This window comes from Electrona antarctica (genome assembly GCF_951216825.1).
Source record: "Electrona antarctica genome assembly, chromosome: 15".
Lineage (NCBI taxonomy): Eukaryota > Metazoa > Chordata > Actinopteri > Myctophiformes > Myctophidae > Electrona > Electrona antarctica.
Window position 1 is genome coordinate 47,948,534 of NC_136796.1, and position 26,655 is coordinate 47,975,188.

The 26,655-nt window shown below is 43.8% G+C and overlaps 3 protein-coding genes across 5 annotated transcripts in view; 2 read left to right on the forward strand and 1 right to left on the reverse strand.

The window, feature by feature from the left end:
• cap2 (cyclase associated actin cytoskeleton regulatory protein 2) overlaps positions 1 to 2,027 on the forward strand; it is a 63,684-nt gene extending 61,657 nt beyond the window's left edge. Inside the window, exon 13 of the mRNA XM_079523268.1 lies at positions 1,647 to 2,027. Coding sequence (XP_079379394.1) covers positions 1,647 to 1,730 — 84 coding nt within the window. The 3' untranslated portion in view covers positions 1,731 to 2,027. The remainder of the gene's footprint in view (positions 1 to 1,646) is intronic.
• Positions 2,028 to 4,676: 2,649 nt separating this feature from the next.
• On the reverse strand, positions 4,677 to 17,762 carry aunip (aurora kinase A and ninein interacting protein). 3 transcript variants are annotated; one of them, XM_079523367.1, is made up of 5 exons: positions 17,652 to 17,762; positions 14,588 to 14,700; positions 13,133 to 13,295; positions 11,178 to 12,286; positions 4,677 to 9,565 (listed from the first exon to the last, which is right to left on the reverse strand). In XM_079523367.1, exons 2-5 carry the CDS (start codon positions 14,678 to 14,680, stop codon positions 9,353 to 9,355), a joined length of 1,578 nt encoding a protein of 525 aa, XP_079379493.1. In that variant the 5' UTR covers positions 14,681 to 14,700; positions 17,652 to 17,762; the 3' UTR covers positions 4,677 to 9,352. The 3 variants fall into 3 exon arrangements, with proteins under 3 accessions (XP_079379493.1, XP_079379491.1, XP_079379492.1); XM_079523365.1 differs by lacking the exon at positions 17,652 to 17,762 and adding an exon at positions 17,227 to 17,328; XM_079523366.1 differs by lacking the exon at positions 17,652 to 17,762 and adding an exon at positions 16,947 to 17,048.
• A 2,917-nt stretch (positions 17,763 to 20,679) lies between these two features.
• On the forward strand, positions 20,680 to 21,093 carry LOC306938123 (proteolipid protein 2-like; the record flags this gene model as incomplete). Its single annotated transcript, XM_079522137.1, has 1 exon — positions 20,680 to 21,093. The coding sequence occupies one exon, from the start codon at positions 20,680 to 20,682 to the stop codon at positions 21,091 to 21,093; it is 414 nt and encodes a 137-aa protein (XP_079378263.1).
• Between the last annotated feature and the right edge of the window lie 5,562 nt (positions 21,094 to 26,655).

Sequence of the window (26,655 nt, forward strand, 5' to 3'; positions counted from 1 at the left end):
AAATCAAAAAAAGGGCTTCGTTAAGACCTCCATATTATTATGGTCAATGTGAAAAGTGGGAGCGATTGGTGCAGGTGGTGAGGAGATACGGCGGTGTACATTCATTCATTCATTCAGACAGACATTGACTGAATTATAGTATGATGATGATGATGATGATGATGATGATGATGATGATGATGATGATGATGTGATTATAGTATGATGATGATGATGATGATGATGATTAAGCACAAGTGCTCATTCTATGATGATGATGATGATGATGATGATGATGATGATGATGATGATGATGATGATGATGTGATTATAGTATGATGATGATGATGATGATTAAGCACAAGTGCTCATTCTATCTCAATGGGACAGTTCCAGCCATAGGAGCAATATTTGGAACTATATCCCATAGGCACCCGCTTTGCGGCGAGATCAAAGCGTGTCGCTACTCTCCTACTCTACACTCTGGGCTATCCCTAGTCAGAAATTTCCAATAGGAAAATCATATAGGAATCCTATTGGATTGTACAAATGTCCAACACAATCCTATAGGATTATATATGGGGGCGGGTCCCTGGCATATCTTTTCAAATGGGGGTCCGTGGGCTAATTAGTGTCAATTTGGGGGTCCTTGACATATGAAAATGTTTGGGAACCACTGCAATAGGGAACTTCAGAAAATCCTACTGGAGTTTCCGAAGTTCCAATAGAATCCTATTGAAACTTTGGAAAATCCAATTGGATTTTCCAAAGTTCCAATAGGATCCTATTGGGTTATATCAAACTTTGAAAAGTCCAGTAGGATTTTCTGAAGTTCCCTATATTGCAGTGGTTCCAAAACCTTTTCATGTCAAGGACCCCCAAATTGACACGAATTAGCCCGCGGACCCCCATTTGAAAAGCATAAAATACTTTTAACTCTCAACACCTACAGTATAGACCAGGGGTGGGCAACTGGCGGCCCGGGGGCCACATGCGGCCCCCACCTTCACTTAATGTGGCCCTCAGGTTAATGTCAGGATACTGATATAATATTGGTTTCAGCTGTTTACAATTCCACAACATGCAAACATGACCCGCTTTAATTACTTCAGTCTAAATTAGTAGCTCATTGCTCAACACAAGTATAATTAAAAGGCATTTGAAATTACATAAAAATGTTAATTTTCAGGATTCCAATTCAAAAATAGTAAAAAATATTTTTTTTCAACATTTCAATTCGAATATAGCAAAAATAGCCGATCTACAAGCTCAAAACGCGCCGCAGCGCGACACGTTTTGAGCTTGTAGATCGGCTATTTTTGCGACGACAGTAATATATGGCCCTAGGGAGTGAGTGTGGAAATATAGTGGCCCTCTCCATCGTCAAAGTTGCCCACCCCTGGTATAGACCGTTGTAGATTTGCTCCCGATCCAATAATTCGATTTTTCCTGATCCGACTATACTAGAAAACCAATTCATCTCTGTCCATGGCTTGTTGCCGCTAGGAGGCTAGCCAATCATGTCTATAGGTGGTGTTTAGAGTGGTCTTTACGGTCGTCAGTAGTGGTGCGTGCAAATGTAAGCCAGGCTGTTTCACACCTGGCAAAAAAATATATATTTATGAGATACTATAATGAATAAATATACCCTTTCTTTGGTTCTGCAGAGAGAGTTTCCGGTCCCCGAACAGTTCAAGACGGTTTGGGACGGAACCAAGCTGGTGACGGAGCCCACGGAGATCGCTGGCTGATCCCTGCACCTTCTTCATCATCATCACCATCATCATCACCATCACCATCACCATCACCATCACCATCACCATCATAGTTTCGCACACAATCCCACTGAAGTACCGTACCTGTTTCAGCCAATTAAGCCCTACTTTGTCATGACAAATAAACCGGCCCCGCGAGCTTGTAGATCTGCTATTTTGTCTCTTTTCGGCCAATCAATGTTTGAAATTCTCAGGACACTTCTTGACAATGAATATGGCCAAGAATAGCAGCCAGCGGCGCGCCCGGTTGGAAATGTCCACTGGAATGTTATTGTTAGTCTGTTTTGTAGCAACGGCAACAGAAAGGAATGAGGGTCAGCGAGAGTCTAGAGACGATACCAATATCGGCGATCTCCAAAAACAATTCCAAATAATCCGAACTATGCCTGTCACTGCTTCCATCCATCCATCCAGTCAAAGAAAGATCTAAAAGGGATTTTCAATGTGCTGTAGCTCTTACATTTTTTTTCTTCCGTTTATTTTTGTCTTTTTTTATTTGTAATCAAAATCTACAAGCCCACAACGCATTGCAGCATGACATGTTGAGAGCTTGTAGATCTGCTATCCTTCCAAGCTTTCAAATCAAGGTATACTTAAGGAAATTTAAGGTAATGAAATTAAACTTGTAGCATAGTCCATCTCTCCACTGTCTCATATTTGTGTGCCAAGGCATTTAAGGCTGTGTTCTTCTTTTTACCAGATCAACTTCATAATATGACCCAGGGTGTATTCTGTCTACCTTTCATTATGTTTCAAATTATGACCCAGGGTGTATTCTGTCCAGGGACATGCAGAGTGTTCGAGAGGCAGGGGCTGATATCCCGTAAGAGGGCACTTTTAGACAAGAAAATGCGAAAATAGCAGATCTACAAGCTCTCAACGCGTCACGCTGCGACGCGTTGAGAGCTTGTAGATCAGCTACTTTCGGGGCGCAACCCAGCAGTCTTTATCTATACTGGAGATACGGTGTAACGACATGGATTTCGAAACAAATTAGTTCAGCGCAAAATGCTGCGTTCAAGTTCAGGAGACTTCGGGGGGGGAAAGGCAATTCTCCTGAATGCTGCCTTCCAGCATGGCATGGAAAGGAGTAGCATTTGCATTTCTTTCACCATGTAGTAAATGCTGCATTCGTGGTCTGGAAAGGGCAGTTGTTTTACAGACGGGTAAAAAGGGCAGGGGCTGAATATATATATATATATATAATATTACATATTACTTTAGTGCCCCCCTCTACCCGCGAAAAAGGGATGTACACAATGTGTTTAGTCAGCTTCTTTTAGAACTGAATCCAATTGTTTTGATTGAATGATGATAATAAGAGTCACCAATCAGCTAAAATGGCTATAAAATAAAGCAGCAATCTCTTTCAACCTTTTAAATGAAATGTTTTCAAGCCAACAAAACTAAAACTAAAAAGTAATATGTGCTATTTTTACAAAGTAAATACGTGTAGGTATAATATTACTGTTTTGGCAGAGTAATACCTTACTTTACTCGTTACTGGGAAAATAAATAATATTACAGTAATATATGACTAGTAACTAAAGTTTCTGCCCAACAGTGATTCTGTCTCCTTTCATGATGTTTCGTCATTGGATTAGATTTACTACAGTAGAGACAAACTATGCTGATTTTGTCCCGTTGACTTTCATGCAATAGCTCCTGTTGACCAGTAGGTGTCCTACCTGACCACGGGATCTGAATGGAACAGAGTACAGATCACTGTTTTAGTACCAAACACTGGGTTCATGTTCATGTTTCCTACAGTTTTGTTTTTAATTATTATTTCAAAACATTTTCAAAAAACATTTCCCCCAAAAAGTTAATTATTTCATGAATTAAAAACAAATTAAATTGTTTTCAGTAATTTTATGAAGAAATAAAAGAAACAATCTATGGAATCCCATGAATTAAAAAAAAAAACTAGTAGTGAAAATAAGCTGATCTACCTGATGTCCTTGTAGATCAGCTATTTTCACTAAATTGGGCCCACTGTTTCTAGATGCATTGTATTAATATCACTCGACCATATAACACAGACACATTGTAATAATATAACCCACCACACAGAATCAGACACAAAAGGTTATTTATGGATTGCACCATTCAACTTTTTTTCCCCCCACATACAGTACAATAATTGGTGGCCAACTCCACAGGCACGTGCACACAGACATCAAAGGGGGCTTCAGCCCCTGCCCTTTTACCCAGTCTGTAACACGACTGCCCTCTCCAGACCACGAATGCAGCATTTACTAAAGAAATGCAAATGCCCCTCCTCTCCTTTCCATGCCATACCCGAGAATTGCTTTTTTCCCCCGAACTCTCCTGATATTGAACGCAGCAATTTGTTTAGAAATCCATGTCATCGCCACATCTCCAGTAGCCAACGAGTGCGGGGTGACGTCGCACCCGGAACACAGCCGATCTACAAGCTCTCAACGCGTCGCAGCGCAACTCATTGAGAGCTTGTAGATCGGCTATTTATCGGAATTTCAGCCCCTGCCTCAGTAACACTGCCCATGCTTGGTTTCATTGTACATTGTCTATGTATGCTAGCCCAATAGTGTGGTGTCGTCATGTAGTTTCAGCTAGTGCACTTCTTGCATTAGCGTGTGATGAGATGACGTGACTGCATCGCTCAGTACTGTGTGTAATAAATCCATTCTTCAGATCAATGTCAAGAACAGATATTTAACCATAAAGGGCTATTTTAGCTGTGTCTCGCACTTAGTACGTGATTAGGAATGAAGTATACACGCACTGTTTGTAGTTTTAATCCAAGCTGTCAACCCATGTCATTTATTGTCCACTGCAACACGTCTAGATACTATATTGTAACGTGTGTGTGAATACATTCTTGTATTAAGACAAGTATACCAGCAGCAGAGAGGAACACTAGCACACACATACACCTAGTGCTTTTCACCACTTTTAATTAAGCTGAAATTCATTTATGTAATTGTCATTTTTCAAATAAAATGAAAAGCTCCAGTCAGTGCTTGTGTCTGGTCTCAGGTGGTTACTGTACAAGTAAAGAGTTTAATGTTGAGGTTACTCCACAATGATGACTATAGGAGAGCAATAATAATAATAATAATAATACATCAGTCACTAAACAGGCTACAAACTCATGGCACAACCCACAGGGAGGGCTTATTAAAAAACAAAACAAAACATGGAACCGTCAGTCCGATATAAATCCATTTGACCATTATATCCATTATACACAAAATCTCATTCAATCTCAAGTAAGAAGTGATACCAGGTCTAAAGCCCAAACCACACCAAAGGGTTGCGTTGGGACAAAACGTTTTTTTTAAGGTAAACCACAGTCGTTTTGGGCTTAATGACCATTTAAAAAAAAGGGACATGCATTTAGAACATAAAACACAAGCCATGAACGGAAGACTAATAATTTAAACTTTGTCAACCAAAAATGTGAAATCGACGTTTTTTTTCTTTTTCAGCTGAAAGTGTCATTTTTGTCGAAGAACATACAGCGTGTTATTAGCCACTAGCCAGAGGTGTCCCTCTTGTTGGGCGTTAACCGATTCTGGACGGGAACCCCTTTTGGTGTTTTAACTAAGCATTGTTATACTTTAGCTATTGAAAAATAGCAGATCTACAAGCTCATAGCGCGTCACCGAGTGGCACGCTACGAGCTTGTAGGTCTGCTATTTTTGAAAAATCGTAAAAATGCGGCACAAATCTTTGAATATATATTCTTTCAGAGCGAACGTTTTTTTTATTTTGACGTCAGGCCTAAATGGTTAAAGAGGTGTACAGTACCGTACAGCTCCTTCACGATAACTATTCCGATAACTAGCGTATCGGTCAACACCGACCGAACACCGATCCGATACCAGCGTGAAATTCTACGACAGTGGTTCTATAAATGGCGTCCAGGCGGTTCCAATCCGGGTCTGTAACTCCGAGAGTGTACAAACGGAACCAAATGGACTAAGGGAAGGGTCACCATTTGTAGACTCAATGACTCTGACCGTCCATAAAATTAAGACGTTTGAGAACCAACAAATAGAATTTCTAATTAATAAGCATTCCAAATATTACTGTAAATGAAATACCATTTGGTAAATTAAGTGGCATACTGGCCGATACAGCATTTTAGGCCGTATTGGATACTGCCATCTGTATCAGAACAACTCAAATTCATATGAATTCTAATAAACGATAAGAGAGTTGGTAACCAAATGGACCCTTATATCCGGTCCATTTGGTTTCATTTTATGCGCTCTCAAAAGTTAAATTATTGTTAAACATCTGTATTACTTAATTTACAGGAAGGCTACACAGTTAGAGAACATATGCTCACATCAATCAATACAGCATGGAATTGTGGACAAAATCGCCTAAAGACAAGTGTTGGGTCTGAGAGGTCTAAATGTCACCAAATGGTGGTCCGTGGCTCAAATGCAGAGTAAATAATGGACCTCGATGCAGTGTTGTTTTCGTCAACTAAGAGGCCTCCATCATGGCAGTCAACATCTCCAATGTTAAAGGAGAATTCCATACTAAAAGGCTTTCTTACCTTTCTTTGTAGTTGTTACGTCCCCACCAAAGAGGTCCAGGTGTTATTTTGTGCAAAAGCAACTTATTGGCTATTTCCCCTACCATAAGCCCTAAATGAATTGCATTGAATGGAATGGGAATTGAATGGGGCTATGGGGTGTCCATCGCTCAAAATTATTATTATTTTGTATATATCCTCTCTTCATAATGTAAATAATATCCCAAGCGGCACACTTTACTACTTATTTCGATGGAAATAAGCGACCCATAGCCCCATTCAATTCATTGAGGTCTTATGGTAGGGGAAATAGCCAATAAGGAGTTTTTGCACAAAAAAAACACATGGACCTCTTTGGTGGGGATGTAACGACTACAAAGAAAGGTAAGAAAGCCTTCTAGCATGGAATTCTCCTTTAAGGAGACGGCGCCAAGGGTTGGACAGTCGGCTAAAGACTCGGCTGGCGCACAACGACTGGAGATGCTTAAAAGATGGAAGGCGACTAAGAGCTTAATAAAGGAGAAGGAGAAGAGGGAGAAGGAACATAAGGGGGTCTTTTTAAGGTGGGCTTATTTCATCCCCACAGACTCATTCTCCCTACAGCTTCCGGTTGCCAAACCCTTTGAGGCAGCGGTGAAAGTGCCACAGACCCCGCGGCACACGTTTAACAAAGCTGAACCAGCAGCCAAACAAGCCTGTAGTGGGAAAAGAATGACCAGGAGCCGCACAGCTCTTGTCCAGCCACAGCCAGGCTACAACCAGCGCCAAAGTTGTCCAACCATCTGTACAATCTGGACGAGCCTGTTGGAGATGGACAACAAGAGGCAATGCTAAGCCTCAGCCTGTAGCAACCTCTGCACCCCATTCGACCGTTATCTCTGTATTAAATACACAAAATCAACCGTTATCAGCACCTTCGAATAGGGCCAATATGGCCATACTGGCATACTCACTGTTTCAGTATGTCATTATCACATATTGTGAGTGACGGGTGATAATGGTATTGTTGTGTCACTGATGTCAATGACGGAGGCGCGCCGTGTCTGGTGGCCTTGAGGCATGCGAGGCGCTGGCCGGCACGAGTCGCCGTGCCGAGCGTTGTGGCGGCCACCAGACCCGACTCAGCGCCGTCCGAGTTACATCCACCGAGTGGCGTACGAGCTTGTAGGTCTGCTATTTATTTTTAAATCGAAGAACGACTGACATAGAAACATAGCTTTTTCAGAAAACTGTCAGGATGTAGAAGACATTTTTAGAATCTGATCTCAGGTCAAAATGGGTTAATACAGTGATAACGGTCGAATCCGCTAGGGTGCAGAATCAACTCGCCGTGAGGAGGAAGCTGAGTTGGTGGCGGAATCTGCCACCCTTGCTTTGTGTTTGAGACCCCCGCTGGCCTCTCCACATTCAAATTCATCGACTACCTTTTTTCACAGGCGAAAACTAAATGAAAACTAAGCTATGATGACTAAAACTAAATATATCGACTAGACTAAAATGTTAGGGATACATCACTGAGGATACGTCCCAGTTGCATCCAGGCGATGTTATTTTCGTTCTGAGGTACTGTTTGGAGTGACTCATAGGAATAGACTATGTGACAACCAGGTATAGTCTGGTGACCACCGGAGAGACGGGTGACAGCCGGAATGTAGACGGCACCCCGGGAGCAGTATGGGTTACCCCAGCCTGTGTCCTCCGTGAGGAGGGGAGCAGTATGGGTTAGCGCCCCAGCCTGTGTCCTCCGTGAGGAGGAAGCCCAAAAACCTTCGATGAGGCCTTTAGGAGGGCCATTCGAGCCGCAAGTGGAGTCTGCAGTACTACCGTTGCCCAGCGGAAACTTACCAGAATAGTACCTCTCAGTCCCGGCATAGTAGTTCCGGAGTGGTTCCAACGGATTGTGCGGCCCTGTCTTTCCTTAGTGGTCTGATCGAGGGTAGCTACTGGGACATAAGTCGGGACTTGATCACGAGTGAGGGGTATGATGTTCCAGAGACCCGAAACCCTGATGACCATGGGATACATCACTGAGGATACGTCCCAGTTGCATCCAGGCAATGTTAATTTCGTTCTTAGGAAGGGACAAGAGATCCAGTATGAGTCAACTCATTTTACACTTGGTTGCATGCTGAAAATAGCTGATCTACAACGTGTTGTGAGCTTGTAGATCGGCTATTTTCAGCAAGTGTAAAATCTGCCATTACGACGGCATCAAGGCACGCCGAAATACATTTTAGTCGACTTGGATCGCATGACATTTAGTTGACTAAAACTAGAGTAACACTAAAACATTCCAGGTGACTAAAACTAAATGAAAACTATTCAAAAAGACTAGATGACTAAAAACGTAAATCGCATTTTGCTGCCAAAAACAACACTGCTGTGTGTGTGTGTGTGTGTGTGTGTGTTTTGATGACCATGAACCACCAGGCCAATGGTATTCGGGAACACTTTGGGTTCCATTCTCGTCACCGCTACACCCCTTATGCCTAAACTTCTTTGTTGTTACTATTTTGCAAAACATTTGAATAGTTTAAAGGTATATTCGGTGATTTCACTTCATTCAAATCCACTTAATTTTTCTTTTTTTTTGGGGATAATCCTCCATACCATAGAGTGTGCTGACCATATAAGGAGTTCTTCCCAGTCCCCAGTGAGCCCCTGCGGTAAAAAAACAACAACCCTAGTTTCAGTTTTGGTGGCGGGTGGCAAAGCCTTCATCCAATCAGGATGAGAGGGGCCTTCCTCCAATCATGATCGAGCCTTGGTGCACATGCTGTTGGCCTGTTGCACTTCCCCCCCACTGTAGAGCGTGCATGTGCACATTTTGCTACCGGGGCGGACTGGGTGGTTTTCCAAATCACCCAAATCACTGAATGCTCCTTTAAGTCTACAAGCTCACAACGTGTCAATGTAGATTGGCTAGTTGAACTATTCAAAAACTTTTTTCAAAATAAAAAAATATTAAAAAAAAGGCAAAGAAGTTTAGGGATAAGGGGTTTAGCGGTGACGGAAATGGAGCCCATAGAATCAAACAGACTCGGTGTGAATATGTCTGTCTGTGTCAGTGTTTGATGACCACGTTCCCCTGAGAGTCCTGAGTGAAGAGCATCTCCTCCTCCTCCTCGTCCACAGAGGTCTTCAGAGACAGCGTTCTGTGGTTGCCTCCATGCTCCTTCAGTGGACTCCAGGCTGACGCCGTCACTCCTCCTCCTCCTCCTCCTCCTCCTCCTCCTCGTCCTCGGCGGTGAGCGATCACCCTGAAGCCCTCCGAGTCCTGAGTGTAGGATGTTTGTCACAATGATTTACATATTAGTCCACATCTAATCCAGTGGTTTCTTAACCCATTTTGACCTGAGATCAGATTCTAAAAATGTCTTCTACATCCTGACAGTTTTCTGAAAGCTGTGTCAGTGGTTCTTCGATTTTTCAAAAGTAGCAGACCTACAAGCTCTGCTATTTTTCAATAGCTAAAGCATAACATAATGCTAACACCAAAAGGGGTTCTCGCCCCAAAATGGGTTAAAGTGGGGTCTGGGGACACCTAGGGGGTCCTCAAGGGAGTTCCGAGGGGGGGGGTCCCCAGTTAAATGATAGTTGGGAACCAAATGGACCCCTTATGGGTCTGTAACTCTGAAAGTGTACAAATGTCAAACTATGGGGTTTTCATGATGCTGAATCCATTCCAAGCATTAGTTTTACAAAAAAAATAACTCATTGGGCTAAAAACGGCCATAGCCACTTGCCCAAATGTGCTGACATCATGACATTTGTGATGACGCTATGGCCGTTTTTAGCCCAAGTAGTGTTTTTGTGCAAAACTAAGGCTTGGAATGGATCCAGCATCATGAAAACCCCCTAGTTTGACACGTCACATGCTACATAAAGCTAGCCTGGCTAATAAGCCAGACCGAATCAGCCGTTGGCAAAAAGAAATTGCCTGCCGGCGGATTACGGTCTGGAGAGGCTCAATTGTACGCCCATTTCCTACACCAGAGAACTGGTGTGGCCTATCGGGACACGGTATGCAATATGGGCGGGCTTTGGTACAGTGACGTTCAATGCTTGAGACCTTTGACTGACAGTAGCTCTGACCAATAGGCCTATCTCACAGCCCGTTTTTCACGCCCACTTCCGGTAAATAGTGGTGACTTTAACATGAGCATTTACACGTTTTTTTCTCTGGAGAATCTAAGTACATTTTCTAATGTAAAAATGTGACAGACCAATATTATTATGAAGCAAACAATATGGTAAATCAGCTCGAACAGATAGAACAAACCTTACCTTGAGAAAACAAAAGTTGTAGACTTCTTAAATTACCTCTGTTAACATGAAGCGTCTATGGAGTGACGTCACGCTATCACCACTAACCCCGAAAGGGGGCGTATTAAGGGGGGCGGGGAAATTCTGTGAGATAGGCTTATTGCGTCAAAGAGAAAATGTTTGAACCCGCCCCCCAGGAAACAAGATCCATACACAGCATCTCCAGACTCAAATACCACACGACTGGCTTATTAGCCAGGCTAACATGAAGCATGATGACATTTAGATTTTTTTCCCCCTTATAGGTTGTTAATGGTATGGTCACATATTATGCCAATTATGGAAATTGCTCAGCATAATATGCAAGTTAGCATCCGGCAGTTTCTACATGCTGGGGACCCATACTCAACATTTCTAACATAAAACATTGGTGTACTCAACATGTCCGGGTTCATATTCTGGCTAGCGGACTATAAGACTTAAAACTGATTAAAAAACGTGGATTAAACAATGAAAACATAACTCAGGCAACTCGCGAATCGCAGCGAAAGTGTTCTGTAGTTAATTAACTCGGGCAAATTGTGAAGAGTAGTCAAAGTGTTAACAAAAACCTGTCATCCTACCTGAGTGAACAGCGTGGCCAGGCTGTCGTCCGGCTCCGGCTCGCTCCACGGAGCTCTCTTCAGAGGAGAGCTGCGCGCTCTGGGCCTCTTGCATGGCGAGGTGAGACCGCTGGCGGCGTCCTCCTCTCGCACGCGCTTCCACGGTCGCCCGGGAGGAGGGGCGGACCACGACGCCGTTTGCATAAGCGTGTTGTGATTTCCCAGAGGTCTGTGCGGTGGAGAGAGCGGCGAGCGTTCGTTTGGGGATTTTAAAGCCGATGGCGACGATGTGTCGTTTTCCTTTTCCTCCTCCTCCTGCTGAGATCCGCGAGGCTTCTGCGACTGCGTACATGTCCTCCCCTCTCCTCCTCCTCCTCCTCCTCTCTCCTTCTGCGTACATGTCCTCCCCTCACCTCCTCTCCTCTCCTGGGTAGATCTCCTCTCCTCTCCTGCACCCTCGCAGACCCTGAAGCCTTCCTCGCAGAGCAGAGCCGTCCCAGAGATGCCGCCTTCCCCTTCGCCTCGGGCCGTGGGACGTTCCTCGTGAGTCAGACTGAACCGACTACTAGTCTCAGAGTCTTGGGTTAAGTGGGCGTATTGTATCCTCTGGTTACGGGCCGTGGTTGGCACCGGCAGGCTGTAGCTGTACTGGGAGCAGCTCTCGGCGCCCCCCGGGTGCTCCCGGCTGTAGCGCTCTGCCCCAGACGGGCTCTCTGTTCGGGGTGAGGGTTCTGACGGCCTCCCTGGGACCTCCTCCTCCCGGCTGCACTGCTCTGCCCCAGCAGGCGGTGAGGAGCTTTCAGACGGCCTCCTCTTTGTTTCCGGCTCCATGTCTTCATATCCGTCGTCGTGTTCCGAGTCCACATGTCCGAGTAGGTGGAGTATGTCGTCGCGGGAGAGCGAGACCGGCGCCTCGTCCTCAGCGGCTCGTTCGCTCTCCCGGTGGCGGCGTGCACACTCTCCTCTGAACTCCTCTCCGTTAAGGAAGGCCAGCACTTCGGCATCCGGTTCATGCTTTCGCTTTGGCCTGAATTCCTCGGGTGGCGGGCTGGTTGAGGAGGAGGATGATGATGATGATGAGGAGGGGGTTGTTGAGTTCACAACGTCTCTGTTTGCCAGTTCAGATGGAGCTGTCGGGTTGAATACAAGGAATGGGAAAATGTAAACATGTTATTTTTGTTCTCTCATAATCTCTTTATCCAGGGTGTAGGTTTTCTGAACACAAGTGCAGTTATTTAGCAACATATAGAGCACCGAAGTCCTGACGTCACTCTCTCATCCCCTGGTTCGCAGAGGTTATTCTCTATGGAGAATAACATGGGGTCATCTTAGAATCGTCTCATATAGGAATTATGGTTAAAAAATAAACATACTTGTCTCAGCGATATTGTTGGGGTGGTGCCTGTGTATCGTTAATGACAGTAAGTCACTGATATTTGATAGTCCGTTTCTAGCGAAAATGTAACTAATTCAGTAGCAGTAACATTAGCGTTTTCTCTCAGTCAGTTGATTCTTCATATCCATGAGTGAAACGGCCGGGATGATATGTTTATTTTTCAAACATAGTTCTTATATGAGGCAATCTAAGATCCCCCTATGGGGATTACAATACAAATTAAAAAATACAAAAAACCTGTGGACTTAGTGCCCTCTAGCGATATTGATGCCAGACTTCAGTGCTCTATTGCTTCACACTAAAAGTTACGCATTCACACCTGAACGCTGCCCAGTACAATCAGTCCTAACCACATGAACCCCTGGCATGTCATCATAACCATCGTGACATTCTGTGACAATTGGTCAACATTCAGGCCAAAAACATAATCAAAGCTATCATGCAGATAAAAGACAAAGGCTTTGTGGACAGGAGGCCTTTTATTTGACCTACGTACCTCTGCTTTGTGGACAGGAGGCCTTTTATTTGACCTACGTACCTCTGCTTTGTGGACAGGAGGCCTTTTATTTGACCTACGTACCTCTGCTTTGTGGCGCGAAGAAGGAGGAAATGGAACTCTGTTTGGTGTTGGGCATGGGGACTCTGGTTTGGGTGAAGTTCAGAGCCACGGCCAAACTGTAGCCTCCACCTCCCAGCGACGGGTTCAGCAGTTTGGAGATGGGACGCCGAGCACACTGCTTCTGCTGAAATTATATGGAAATAACATTTAGAGACGGGACGCCCCACCCCACACGCTGCTTCTGCTTAACCCATCCTGGGCGGGAACCCCTTTTGGTGTTGTAAGCATTATACTTTTTTTTTTTTTTTTTAAGATATTTTTTTTTCGGCTTACGCCTTTTATTGGTTTTTGAAGGGACAGACAGTAGGCTGACAGGAAACGGGAGAGAGATGGGGGAAGACATGCAGTAAAGGCCGTGTCGGGCTCGGGAGTCGAACCCGCGGCACACTGCGACTGGATTACCGGGTGCCCAGACGGTTACGCCACCGCCTGGGCAGAGCCAACGTTTTTTAACTCAAATCTTTGCTTCCGGAGGGGTCCCTGGAACAACATATTTTTGGATGGGGGTCAGCGGGCCAATTACAGATAATTCTGGGGGTCCTTGACATGAAATAGTTTGAGAACCACTAATATAGAAAAACAAAAGACATTTGTAGAATCGTCCTCAGGTCTAAATGGATTAAATGATATAGAAATAACATTTAGAGATGGGACGTTGCACACTCTGGTTCTGCTTAAATTATATAAATAACAATAATGATCATTACACTCATCATGTGTTATGAGACAGTGCGGGACATGTAAAACTATTCAGTAAGTAAAGTGAGGCATGACTGTATGTGGTGGTTTGCTGCTGCTCAGTCAAAACAAAATATATTTGTAGTCGAAATTTAGACTGGGAAATATATCAATATTACAATTACAATGATTATCGATATTGTGGTGAGAATAGATGCTATCTGGGATATGGAATAAGCGTTGTCTGGTCCTATTCATGTTATATATATAAAATAAAAGGTAATATAATAATAATATAGCCAATCTGCAGTGATCTCACAATGTGACATGAGTGTCTAGATCAGCAACATTTGGAATTTGTATCGAAACAAAAAGGTTTGATCTTAGAGTTTAATGATGTAGGCGTGGCCTATGCGATTTGGGGGACAAAAAGTTAGTGCTGCACATGATGATACCGAGGCATTTGTTAAAAACGATATTGGGATAGTTGGTTTTGTCCAACTATCTGCTGCGACGCGTTGTGAGCTTGTAGATCGGCTATTTTCAGCATGCAACAAAGTGTAAAATGACTTATACTGGATCTCTTGTCCACTAGTCCTTTCCTAACATTTTAGTGTAGTTGTTGATGAAATTGTCCGTATATTTAGTCTTAGTTTTAGTCATCATAGCTTAGTTTCATTTAGGTGTTATCAGTCGACGAAATCAACACTGCTCCACACTCCTCCTGAGCTGACTGACCTTTCCTTTCAGCGTCACAGTGTCCAGCCACACTCCACACTCCTCCTGGGATGACTGGCAGGCTTTTCCTGAGGCCTTGGACGCCTTCTTCATGTTGTTCACCGTGCCGGGAACTGGACAGAAGAATCCATCAGACAACACACTTAGGCGCGATTCATACCCCTATTTTAGAGCCGAATAAAAGTGGGTTCGGCTCTGTAGAGCCTACAATGTGACGTCATTTGAGGTTTGGGGGGGGGGGGGGCGGGTACCGTCCTAAAGTCGGCTCTTCGGTGCTACTGAAAATGTCTGACGAGCCGAAATCATTTAGACACTACAGCGGTAAAATAGGAGTATGAATCGGCCCTTATTGTCTTTACAGTTAGGTGGTTATTATGCGACTTTGTAGGTATTTTCTATTAAAACCCAATTGCCGCCAGCATTAATTCATCCATCGATTGCGTACTGCCAGGGTTTTATCGCGCGTAACACTTTCTTTGAAGAGCCAAATATCCTTAATCGCATCTTACTATGAAACCATTCCGTGTGTATTGACATCGCTGGTGCTTGTTCTCTCGGTCGGTGGTGGAAAAAGTGGACCGCGAGTATCACAGCGCCTGCTACAGGCCGTTGAAAACGCTTGTCTGGGCCAAATCTACCCCTCCAATGTCACTTCTGAGATACAGCCGTCTGAAAACAGAGCAGGCAATGTAGGGTGCGTTCGGAAATGCGCACCGGGAGCGCACTCGCCTATTAGTTTGCATTGCACAGTGCGCTATTTCCGAACGCGCCCATAAGTGGATGCGCGCGCATCTTCAAAATGGCCGCGGCCATTGTGTATTTGTGCCCCAGAGTGATGTTTACGTTAGCAATATCAGCTAACGATCGAAACGGATCAAAAAGCAAATTAAAAGCTAGTTCACAGCTTTCTCGCGTTTGGCGGAGAAGGTAGGTAGAGTAGGTTCTCGTGTTCCATGTGAATGGCACTAAAACGGTTAAAAGTCCTTCAATTGTCGCTTCACTATCATCTGGGGACACCCCAAAAAGCATGTGCACGCCCCGCACAATTCCTCCTGCGGGACGGGTGGCTCTTGTTGACAATGGGGATTGTGGAAAGATTTTCGCGACATTATGACAAGCGATCACGCTATTTTAAGGCACACGTTCGTGATTCTCCAAAGGCTGGGAGCCGATGTTTCTTATCGATTACTTTGGTGATAAATGTGATATAGATCTTTAACTCTTGAGAGCGTAAAAATGTAACCAAATGGACCTGTACACTACTCAACAGTTAAGATTATGGTTAAACATCTGCATTAATTAATTTACAAGAAGTCTACACAATTAGAGAATGTAGAAGAATTGTCATTTGCCCTGTTATCTCTCCAGGTAGTAGGCTACCACATCAACACAGCATGGAATTGGAATTGTGGACAACATCTTATTCAATGACTATATTCTAAGATTCAAGTATTGGGTCTGACAGGCTAAATGTGATTAAATGGTGGTCCGTGGCTCAAATGCAGAATAAATAATGGACAATTGGCACGAAAAGGGTTGCAAACCACTGCTGTAAATAATTTAACAACCCCGGGTTTTTGTTTGATTGATTGATTGATTGAAGAATGTATTAACAGATTGGAGAATTACAGTACATTTCAAGTACAATGCAATACAAAACTGTGGACGACACCATAAAGCATTACACTTGTTTACGTTGCTACAACAGGGTCCACCATGTTCAATTCATCATAACATTTAGACGTGTACAAATATACACTTCTAAAAAAACAGGAAATCATCATAGAGGAGGTAAAAAGGGGGAAAAAACATATGTAGGGGGAAAGGGGTGGGGGGTTCAGATGGTATCCGGAGAACTCACCAGTTTACCAACTCGCCTCGATTTAGTGTATTTTTGTTTTACTTCACCTTCATTTAAATTGCATTGAATTGAGAGAGAGAGAGAGGGAGAGAGAGGATAGTTGTTTAGAGTTAACACTAGAGAAGGTAGGAATGCTAAAAGTTTAAACACCAAAGTACCTAAACGAAAATGTAATTCATTAGTAAACAATTCCTGAAATAGTAGGCCTACTTATCATTAGTATTCACATACTGCACGTTTTTTTTATCATCATCTAGCTGACCATTTAATTGCACAAAATAATTTGATCACTTTGGAAATTAACTATAACATCTGTGAATTTGACATGCTACACTGATGAAGACAGCATTGATGAAGAATTTTAAATATATAAAGAATTATATTAGATAGAATAGAATTTAAATTGATAAAGAATGAAATTGATGAAGAATTTTCGCCGCGGCGACTTAACTGGCGAGTTCTCCGGGGGGGCAGGTTCGAATTGCTATATTTATTTACCGTATATTTATTTGTATTTTTTCCTGTGTTGACCGTTCGTTTTTAACGTTTGTTCTTTTCCTAAATTGGTTCGTTTAACCGCGTTTGAAAAAAAAACTAAACGTTTTGACCATTTTTAGGTTAAATACGCAAGGTTTTGTTTTAGTTTGGAAACACAGCTAATGACGAAACTCAACATCTTTATATAGTGCCACAATGTGGCTGTTACTAGTCCTGACTCCTCGCTAACGATAACAAAGGTGTATTGGCTGATATAGCATTTTATTTTAAACATATTTACCTCCGTTTTGTTTTGAAAGATGTCTTATTTTAACATTACATGTTCATGTTGTTCAGTTCGAGTCTCGCGCCAGGTCCGACTCCGTTGTTGTCACTGTGTTACACCAACTTTGGTTGGTCTATCGAATTGTGTGACTCTCCTGAGGGGCTGCCCGCGGGACTGCCTGTATGGAAATTACTGTTTCACTCGGGAATTACACGAATTATCCACATAATTTTAAATACATAATAGAACATGCCATCTATCTATCTATGGCTGTAGCATGGACGAAGTTGCGAGTACAAGTAACTTTAGTTTTGTCTTGATTTCCATACAGGCAGTCCGTGTGAGACTAGCATTCATGATGCCTACATTTCTGTACTACAAAAATACAAATATAAATACTTTAGCTATAAACTCCTTTTATAACTCTATGATAAACTCACCGAAAACAGCGGTGGTTTTAAGGAGCTGAGAACCAATTATCCGCTGTGGGAAGACTCTGAAACCACCACCTTTTGTGTAAAATATAAAAATACACTTTTTGGCCCATACATTTTACATGTATCCACTAGTTACTAGACCAGTGGTTCCCAAAGAGGGGGTCCCTAGCCTCGGAAACCCAGACGTTTTTATTTCCAGGGAGCTAAATGTTAATTAGGAACCAAATGGTTAGTTCCGCGGAACTTTGACATGTACAAAGTACACCAACCACGAAGGGACTCGAACCCTCAATCTTCTGATTCGAAGTCAGACGCCTTATCCATTAGGCCACGTGGTCCTCGGTAACAAATGAAGTATCTTGTTGAGCTATAGCTCCGTGGTTCTCGACCGGTGGTCCGGGGACCACCAATGGTCCTTGAGGGGGTTCCAGGGAGTCCCCAGCTAAATTATGGAGAGTGTAAAATTAAATCTTGAGAGTTGAATTACCGGTACTCAAGAAAATTATTGTTAAACATCCGCATGCATTACTTAATTTACAAGAAGTCTATATAACTAGATAATGTAGAAGAATTGTTATTTTTGTGAACATTTGCCTGTTGTCTCTCCTATAACGGTACCAACATCAATACAGCATGGAATTGTGGACAAAATATTATTCAACGACAACAATAAGTTTTGTGTCTGAGAGGCTAAATGTTATCAAATAGTGGTCCGTGGCTCAAATGCTGACTAAATAATGGACCTTGATATATGAAAAAGGTGGTATTAGGTATACGGTATATGAACACTGAACCACTACAAACACATAGTGGTTCTCAAAGTGGGGTCCGGGGGACCCCAGGGGTCCTTGAGGGGGCTCAGGTTCAGGGGGGTTGGAATATGTTGTTGATTGTTATTTGTTAGTCAAAAGTGAATTTATTTAGCATCACAGTCAGTTTAACCACTTGAACCCCATAACATAGGGTTCAAATTGTGAGGGGAATAGGATTAAAAAAATCACACCCGTGTGAAGTAAGTGGTGCAACTCCGTGTGGGGGTCCCCGGGGGGGAGTTCCAGACCCACAGGAACGCACCCAGGGTGCCGGCCCGATTCCGGCGATTGGTAGGGCATTCCACGTTTTAGTGGCATAGGAGGAATTTAACACATGCCGCATCACAGTATTACGTTATAATGTACATTATACTTCCAGAAGATAGAAGACTAGAATCTATTCTCACGTCACACCGTTGATATTATCCACTTCACGAAATGTGTGGCAAATCTGCAAAATAATTGCTTATACACTATCTTTCTTCACAAATGTGTTCATGAAGGTGTCTACCATCACCTCTCAATTTGTTCCAACCCAACTCCCTTGGGAAACTTTGTGACAGCTGATGAAATTGGGGTAGCCTACCATTAACAACCTATATATAAGGCAACATTTTCTAAATGTCATTATGCTTTTATTATATAACACTGTCTTTATCTGCAGGGCCGGAGCATGAATGCATCCATCCATTCAATCCACATGTCATAGTCCATCCATCCATCCCTTCACCTATCCATCCATCCATCCCTTCACCTATCCATCCATCCATCCCTTCACCTATCCATCCATCCCTTCACCTATCCATCCATCCATCCCTTCACCTATCCATCCATCCATCCCTTCACCTATCCATCCATCCATCCCTTCACCTATCCATCCATCCATCCCTTCACCTATCCATCCATCCATCCCTTCACCTATCCATCCATCCATCCCTTCACCTATCCATCCATCCATCCCTTCACCTATCCATCCATCCATCCCTTCACCTATCCATCCATCCATCCCTTCACCTATCCATCCATCCCTTCACCTATCCATCCATCCATCCATCCATCCATCCCTTCACCAATCCATCCACCCATCCTCGGAGGATTTCAACTGAATTGTTCTGCGTGGGGTATGACAGGGTGCAGAGAGAGAGAGAGAGAGAGAGAGAGAGAGAGAGGACGTACGGTAATGTAATGTAATGTCCTTCTATGTCTGTCTTTCATGTGGAACTCTGTAAGCTACCTGGGTGTCTCTTGGCCTGTTCTGTCTTCTAAAATGACTCATGTCTCAATGCTTTTACAAGTAACCAACAAGTCTCGACCGCTCACCGATTTATCAAAATGAATGTTAAAAAATAGCAGTGGCCTGTTAAAAGGCCCCTTTCATCATAAGCGTCATTGTTTTACTCTGAGGAAGGTTCGATTTAACCTTTCTTACTGTCAAGATGAACCGTGAGGTGTTGCATTAATATGTTGCTTTTTGTAACAGGATCTTTTGTATGTGTGTATAACGCCTGAGATTCGAACTCAGGACTCCCGCGTGAAAGTCCAACATCTTAACCACTAGAGTCTAGACCACAGGGAACATCCCCATGGACCAGGGGAGATATTAGAGCTGAGGCTGAGAGCCACTGCTACACTGACCCCCTCCCCCCGTGCAGGGGGAGGTCAAAACGGGGGTGAGCGTAGCAGAGTGGCTCAGAGTGGCTCAGAGCCTGATGGCCTCAAAACGCTAATGTCTTCGCATACTTAATGTGCGAATAGGGGTCACACGATATTGTGTTGTTGTTTTTTACCCTAGTTTTGTTTTGTGTTTACGTTGGATTAGACCAAGTAATAAACATCTTGACCTCAGGGTCAGGGTCTTTCAGTTACTCTGCTATAATGTCATACAGTCCTTTATTACATTTGACCTGCAGAGACGTGATGCCATTAACGTGGAACATATAAGAATGACATTCCTGTTTGGCCTTTATAGGCTTCATAAACACAAGGTGCACAGGGCAGATATGACGATGATGATGCTTAAAACATGAGTAGTGTGGAAATAGCCCAACGATAATCTCTATACAAGATCAAAGCGTGTCACGATGTGGCGGTGCGTTCTACTTCTGAACGGGGAAGTAGATGTATTAGACAGAGAGAGAAAAGAAGAAGCGACACTCAGTCTGAGCTATACAGCCACCGAGAAGACAGCTACACAATCTGTTAACGTATTCTGTAACAGAATGACGGATACCAGTTACGCGGAGACTCAGAAGGGATTTATTCTCGCCGCGGAAGCGGTCCTGAGCCTCGTCGTTCTCATCTGCTACGCCGACTCGTGGTCCGGCTCGATCTTCATGCCCACCGGCGCCATGATCTCCTCCGCCGGCCTTTTCGTGATCTTCACGACGGGGCTGGACCGGCGGTTCCTCCGAAGGGTCCACTGGCTCTGGATCGACCTCCTCCGCGCCGTCGTCGACGGCGGGTACTACCTCGTCTCCTCTCCCGTCATGCTGTACGATTTCGGTCTCGTGGACAGCGCCGGCCTCTTGGGCGCCATGTTCGGACTGACCGCCGGCCTCGTGTACGCCTACGACATGTACGCCATCGTCTTGCAGCTGAGGAGTCGACGGAACGCAGCTGCTGCCCGTGTTTAAACTCGGAACGCAGAGCGTATAAACGAGCCAAAGGACACACGCTTATCCTCGTCAAGAAGAGAACACTGAAAGACAGAATGAAGAGTCACCGGAGACAACTATCACGCAGAGGGGAAGGTGGACAATAAAACAAACAGATCATAATAGCCACCGTTCTGGTCTCAAAAGAGGAGAGGTCATGTCAGATTAAAGACCAGGATGCCGTAGCCAACAACACAGTAAAATACTCTGGGTATTTTACTGTGAATCATGCAGTGGGATGTGACGTACGTGACACCGGATGTGGCCGAAGTCTTTTTTTCCTGCTATATGACAAAATCTTACTGTAAATTAGGATTAGGCTCTACGACGTTAATTGTTATACCTTTCAATCTTGGTTAGAATCTGTGTTCATTTTAGATGTAGGCCTATGGACATGAATCCTACATTATAATCTTAAAGGCTTTCATTTGTCTTACAGTAGGCTGCTTGTTTGTGTATTAGCAAATGTCCAAGGCACAGAACATTTTCTAAAACATCATGAACTGTTCAATAAAAGTGTATTCAGTTTGTGTCTTCCATTGTTTGTTCTTTTTTTTGTTCTTTTTTTGGTTCATTCACCATGCTTTGGATTTGTGCACTTTTTCGGTGTGTTTTTCTTCCACCCAAAGTACTGTTTATGTTCAATAAGATGTGGCCCTTAAGATGTGGCCCTCGACCGTGTGACTCACACGGTCGCAACAGATTGATGTATGCTTGTTGTATGAGATGTATAGCTGATGCAAGCTCGCAATGCATTTCCAATGGGAGTCACATGGTCTGACACAACATTTGTGTTGTATGAGGGGGAGGGGGGCAGTCGAAACACAGCCGAAAGCCATACAACAGCTTGTAGTCCAAAATGTTGTATCAAACCATGTGACTTCCATTGGAAATGCATTGGGGTGGCCATGACACTTACATCTTGCTTACATCTAGCATGCATCAATGTTGTATGCTAGATCGAAAGGTGTGAGTGAGGCCTGTGTTTTATTCCTACACATTCCTTTCACCATTTTCATTAAAAGCCACCATGATATGAGGCTTGACTATAACTACAACAAGCAAACTTAAATATATTTATTTTTTATGTTATCCTGTCACTTTTGTGCTCCGAAGTGGTGAAACAACTACTGTACCTTTGGTGTAATATAATTCCAGCGATGGAAGAAGTACTCTTACTGTTTTTTTTTCACTTGAGTAAAAGTAGCAATACCTAGAAATAGTCTGTGTTGGTTACAAGTAAAAGTTTGGTATTCAAAATGTACTTGAGTAAAGTACAAAAGTATTTGCATCAAAATGTACAAAAGTAAAAGTACCAGGTGTCATCACCATGTTGTGGTGGACATTTTTGTCCGAATTCCATGTCCGTGGCAAAAGGACATACAAAATGAGTGGACAATAACATTACGAGAAACACAAAGAGCTAGCCTGGAATGAACACAACAGGAGCTTACGGGTCCATTTGGTTCCATTTGTACACTGAGTTAAGGGTGTTCTTTGCAAAACATTTGAGAACCACTAGTACTAGTTTGACTCAATATGCCATACATATACAGTAGTGTCATAGTAAATACGTGTCATACATATTCTAAATAAAACCTGGAGACTTGACATTCAGTAATTGCATCGTATGATCAAAATAAGAACATTATAATGGTGTGTAAAAAATTAAATACAAACATTGCCACAGACATGTTTGTCTCTGTACAGACATGTCGATGAAACCCGAAAAGTACTCATTTAATAGGCAGAAGGTCCCACTTCACAAGTTTTCAAATGTATACAAATTCCTTTGAAAAATATCAGATTTACAAGCTCACAATGTGTCACTCTGTGATGCGCTGTGAGCTTGTAGATCGGCTATTTTCAAATGGCCTATAAGTGCAGTATTATATAGGGTTGAAGTGGTTAATGTATGTTTTGTAATAATAATCATATAGTAGGCCTAACTAAAGTTTTACAATAATTATAGTGTAGTGGAAAGTAGAATATTTGTCTCTGAGATGTAGTGGAGTAGAAGTAGAATATTGAAAATTGGAAATACTCAAGAAAGTAAAAATAAATATCACACCTGTGTGAAGTGAGGGGCGCTCTTATCATCGTACATCATCATGACGTGTTGATTTGCTCAGACACATTTGTGTAGGACGAAAAAAGCCGATTTGCTCGTCTACATATGACGTGTGTGTGTGTGTGTGTGTGTGTGTGTGTGTGTGTGTGTGTGTGTGTGTGTGTGTGTGTGTGTGTGTGTGTGTGTGTGTGTGTGTGTGTGTGTGTGTGTGTGTGTGTGTGTGTGTTATTGTGAAAACCAGAAGTGGAGTTTAAATGTGGGGTGGACATAAAAGTGAATGAACTGAACTGAACTGCATTTCATTTTCAACACAAAACCTTAAACGGACTTTCTGTGTGTGGAGTATTATAATGATAAAGTATTGCCTTTATTGACTTTGAGAGACTTTGTGTTGGGTTGAAATGATTTACAGTGTTTTGAAGTACAACCAGGTAGGCTGCTGTTATTTACACAGTGACCTTTGTAGGGGATTTTATGATTAAAACCTTTAATGGTGGAAACCGCTACATAAATAAATGGGCCCGATGTGGGGGCATGATAAGGTCATGTATCTATACCGAGCTATACAAAGAAATAAATGGTGCTACTTAATTTGTGGGGGCGCTACCAACTGAAAAGGTATAGGTGGCACCAGTGCTACCTGTGAAATAAGTTAGTTTGGAGCCCTGCTTATGGACCCTATAAACAAACTGTTCCCAAAGACATTTTGCCATGGCCGCGGGAAGATATTTACAGTAGGAGGTGCTGAACGTTCAGTATAGGGGGTGCCGCAAAATGTGTGTGCACGCCTGCCCGTGCATTTTCGCGCATTTTCATTGCAGAAAAGTGGCGAAGACCTGGTTACCACACTGAAATGAAATGAAATGATTACTATATTTACCCAGGGTATCTGGGCTAAGCTCAAGAACTTGTTTCCTGCTCATACAACATTTCATCGTAGTGGTTCAATGCCTTGTTCAAGGGCACTTCAGCGGTGGTAATTTTAACGTGTCGGACCACTGATTCGAACTGGCGACCTTCCGGTATCAAGACAGCTCCGCAATCCGTTCGGCCACCGCTGCCACTAACTGCTCCGGGCAGTGCATCCCTTGCGCCTCTGCCTCCCAGTTCTTCTGCGTGTCAACACACGCAGAGATGACAGAGCAGAATCACACACACACACACACACTCGCGCGCACGCGACACAGTTTTGGTATGGAATGAACATAATTAGGCACTGCATAGCTTTGCCTGAAAGCCTGCCGCTGGCTCACATTTAAGAGAGATCTATACATTTTCAAATTATATTGTTATTAGGCCTATGCTTAAATTATCGCTTTGGCTAAAACACTGAATCCCGCAGATAAAGTAGGCTATGTACATAACTACAGGCATTCATAACTACAGACATTAATATAGCCTACCTCATAGGATTGTACAATTCTATAGCCTACACTTAACAAACAAGCTTGATTGACATTTGTAAATAGGTCCAATACAAAAACTGCTACGAGGATAGAACAAAAAAAAGCACTAAGACTTGTATACATCAGGTATAAATTGAAAGGAAAACGTGGCAACCGTATGGAAAAAAATCACACCCGTGTGAACTGAGTGGTGTAAGGTCTTCTTATATAGCCTGTTTGACGTAATGAAATCATGTCTGACGTAATTAAATCACACCCGGGTGAACAGGGTGAACATAGCAACCATGCTCATTTTTTCTGCACTAACAAAGCCAGTTGTAGCAGTGGTTTACACCACTCAAAAAAGGGGCAGAAGAACTGGGAGGCGGAGGCGCGGGGGGTGCGCCGCCCGGAGCAGTGTGTTAACCAGGTCTTCGCGGAAAAGTGGCTTTTACTTTCCCTCTCCACACGCAAGTTATATGAACAAACTGACACATCCAATTAACCAGGATAAGGCGCCCATGTGATACAGCATATTTACTAGGCCTAATCGGTTTTGATTACATTTATTTAGGGAACATTTTATTTTCCCCTCACATGTCCGAGGGGGAGGGGGCTGTGCCTGGGGGGAAGGGGTGCGTTCTACCCAAGGGGCCAGTGAGGCTATTCAACGTTGAAGCTCTGGGCCCTAGTGGTAGGAGGAGGGACTACAGGCGGACCCGTGGATTCATGACCGGGAAACCCCGTGCAGCTGGGCTTTAACATTGTGTCGTGACGTAGGACCATCACTCCAACGTCACCCCGGACCTCAAATATGAGGTCCGGAGGAGGGACTTCCGGCAGTCTTCCGGGTGCTTCAAAACGCCACTGAGCAACTTCCACTGACATGAATAGCTGGGGGGGTGGAGCTTCGCGCCAGTTCAGTCTCTATCCTTTTATATACTCTATGGTTCTACCTCATCGTCTCCCTTGTCACGGTGTTCCGTCACGTGGACAGCAGCGCCGGCCTCGCGTGCGGCGTGTTTGGTCTGTGCGCCGGCCTCGTGTACACTTACACCATCGTCCTGCAGCTGTGGAGCAGCGGTCAGCTGAGCAGCAGCGGTCAGCTGTGGAGCAGCGGTCAGCTGTGGAGCAGCGGTCAGCTGAGGAGCAGCGGTCAGCTGTGGAGCAGCGGTCAGCTGTGGAGCAGCGGTCAGCTGAGGAGCAGCGGTCAGCTGTGGAGCAGCGGTCAGCTGAGGAGCAGCAGTCAGCTGAGGAGCAGCGGTCAGCTGTGGAGCAGCGGTCAGCTGAGGAGCAGCGGTCAGCTGAGGAGCAGCGGTCAGCTGTGGAGCAGTGGTCAGCTGAGGAGCAGCGGTCAGCTGAGGAGCAGCGGTCAGCTGTGGAGCAGCGGTCAGCTGAGGAGCAGCGGTCAGCTGAGGAGCAGCGGTCAGCAGAACGCAGCTGTCGGCGTTTAAACTCTGAATGCGGGGCGTATAAATGAGACAAATGGACACATGCTTATCCTCGTCAAGAAGAAAACACTGAAAAGACCGAATGAAGAGTTGCCAGAGACAACTATCACGTTAGAGTGGAAAGTGGACAATAAAACAGTTACTGCAGACAAGTCAAGTCAAGTCCATTTTATTTATATTGCACATTTAAAAACGACAGCAGTGGACCCCAAAGTACTTTCCAGAACAAAATCATAGTGCAAATAGTGAAGACAATAGCAATAGTTAAACCATAACTCAATAATGAAACAGGCTAAGCAAAACAAAATAACAAAACAGCGGAGTGGAGGATCTGAGAGCTCTAGTACGCAGAGTGGAAGGTGGACAATGAAAGGAACAGTCACTGGAGACAAGTCACGTCAAGGAACAGATCATAATAACAGCTCTGGTCTCAAAAGAGGAGAGGTCATGTCAGAAAGACCAGGATGCCGTAGCCAACAACACAGTCAAATATACTCAGTGTTCATTTAACCCTCCGACGTCTCAAAAGGAGCTCTGGGTATTTTACTGTGAATAATGCAGTGGGATGTGACGTTTTGTTTTCCTGCTATATGACTAAATCTTACTGTCAATTAGGATTAGGCTCTACGTCGAC

Bases quoted from the DNA above. Each gene is read 5' to 3' on its own strand.
- aunip (XM_079523367.1), bottom strand. From the start codon at position 14,680: ATGAAGAAGGCGTCCAAGGCCTCAGGAAAAGCCTGCCAGTCATCCCAG. The intron at 12,287-13,132 runs GTACGTAGGTCA...TCAACCCGACAG, and splicing joins CTTCGCGCCACAAAGCAGAG to CTCCATCTGAACTGGCAAAC. The intron at 9,566-11,177 runs GTAGGATGACAG...TCCTACACTCAG, and splicing joins TGGCCACGCTGTTCACTCAG to GACTCGGAGGGCTTCAGGGT.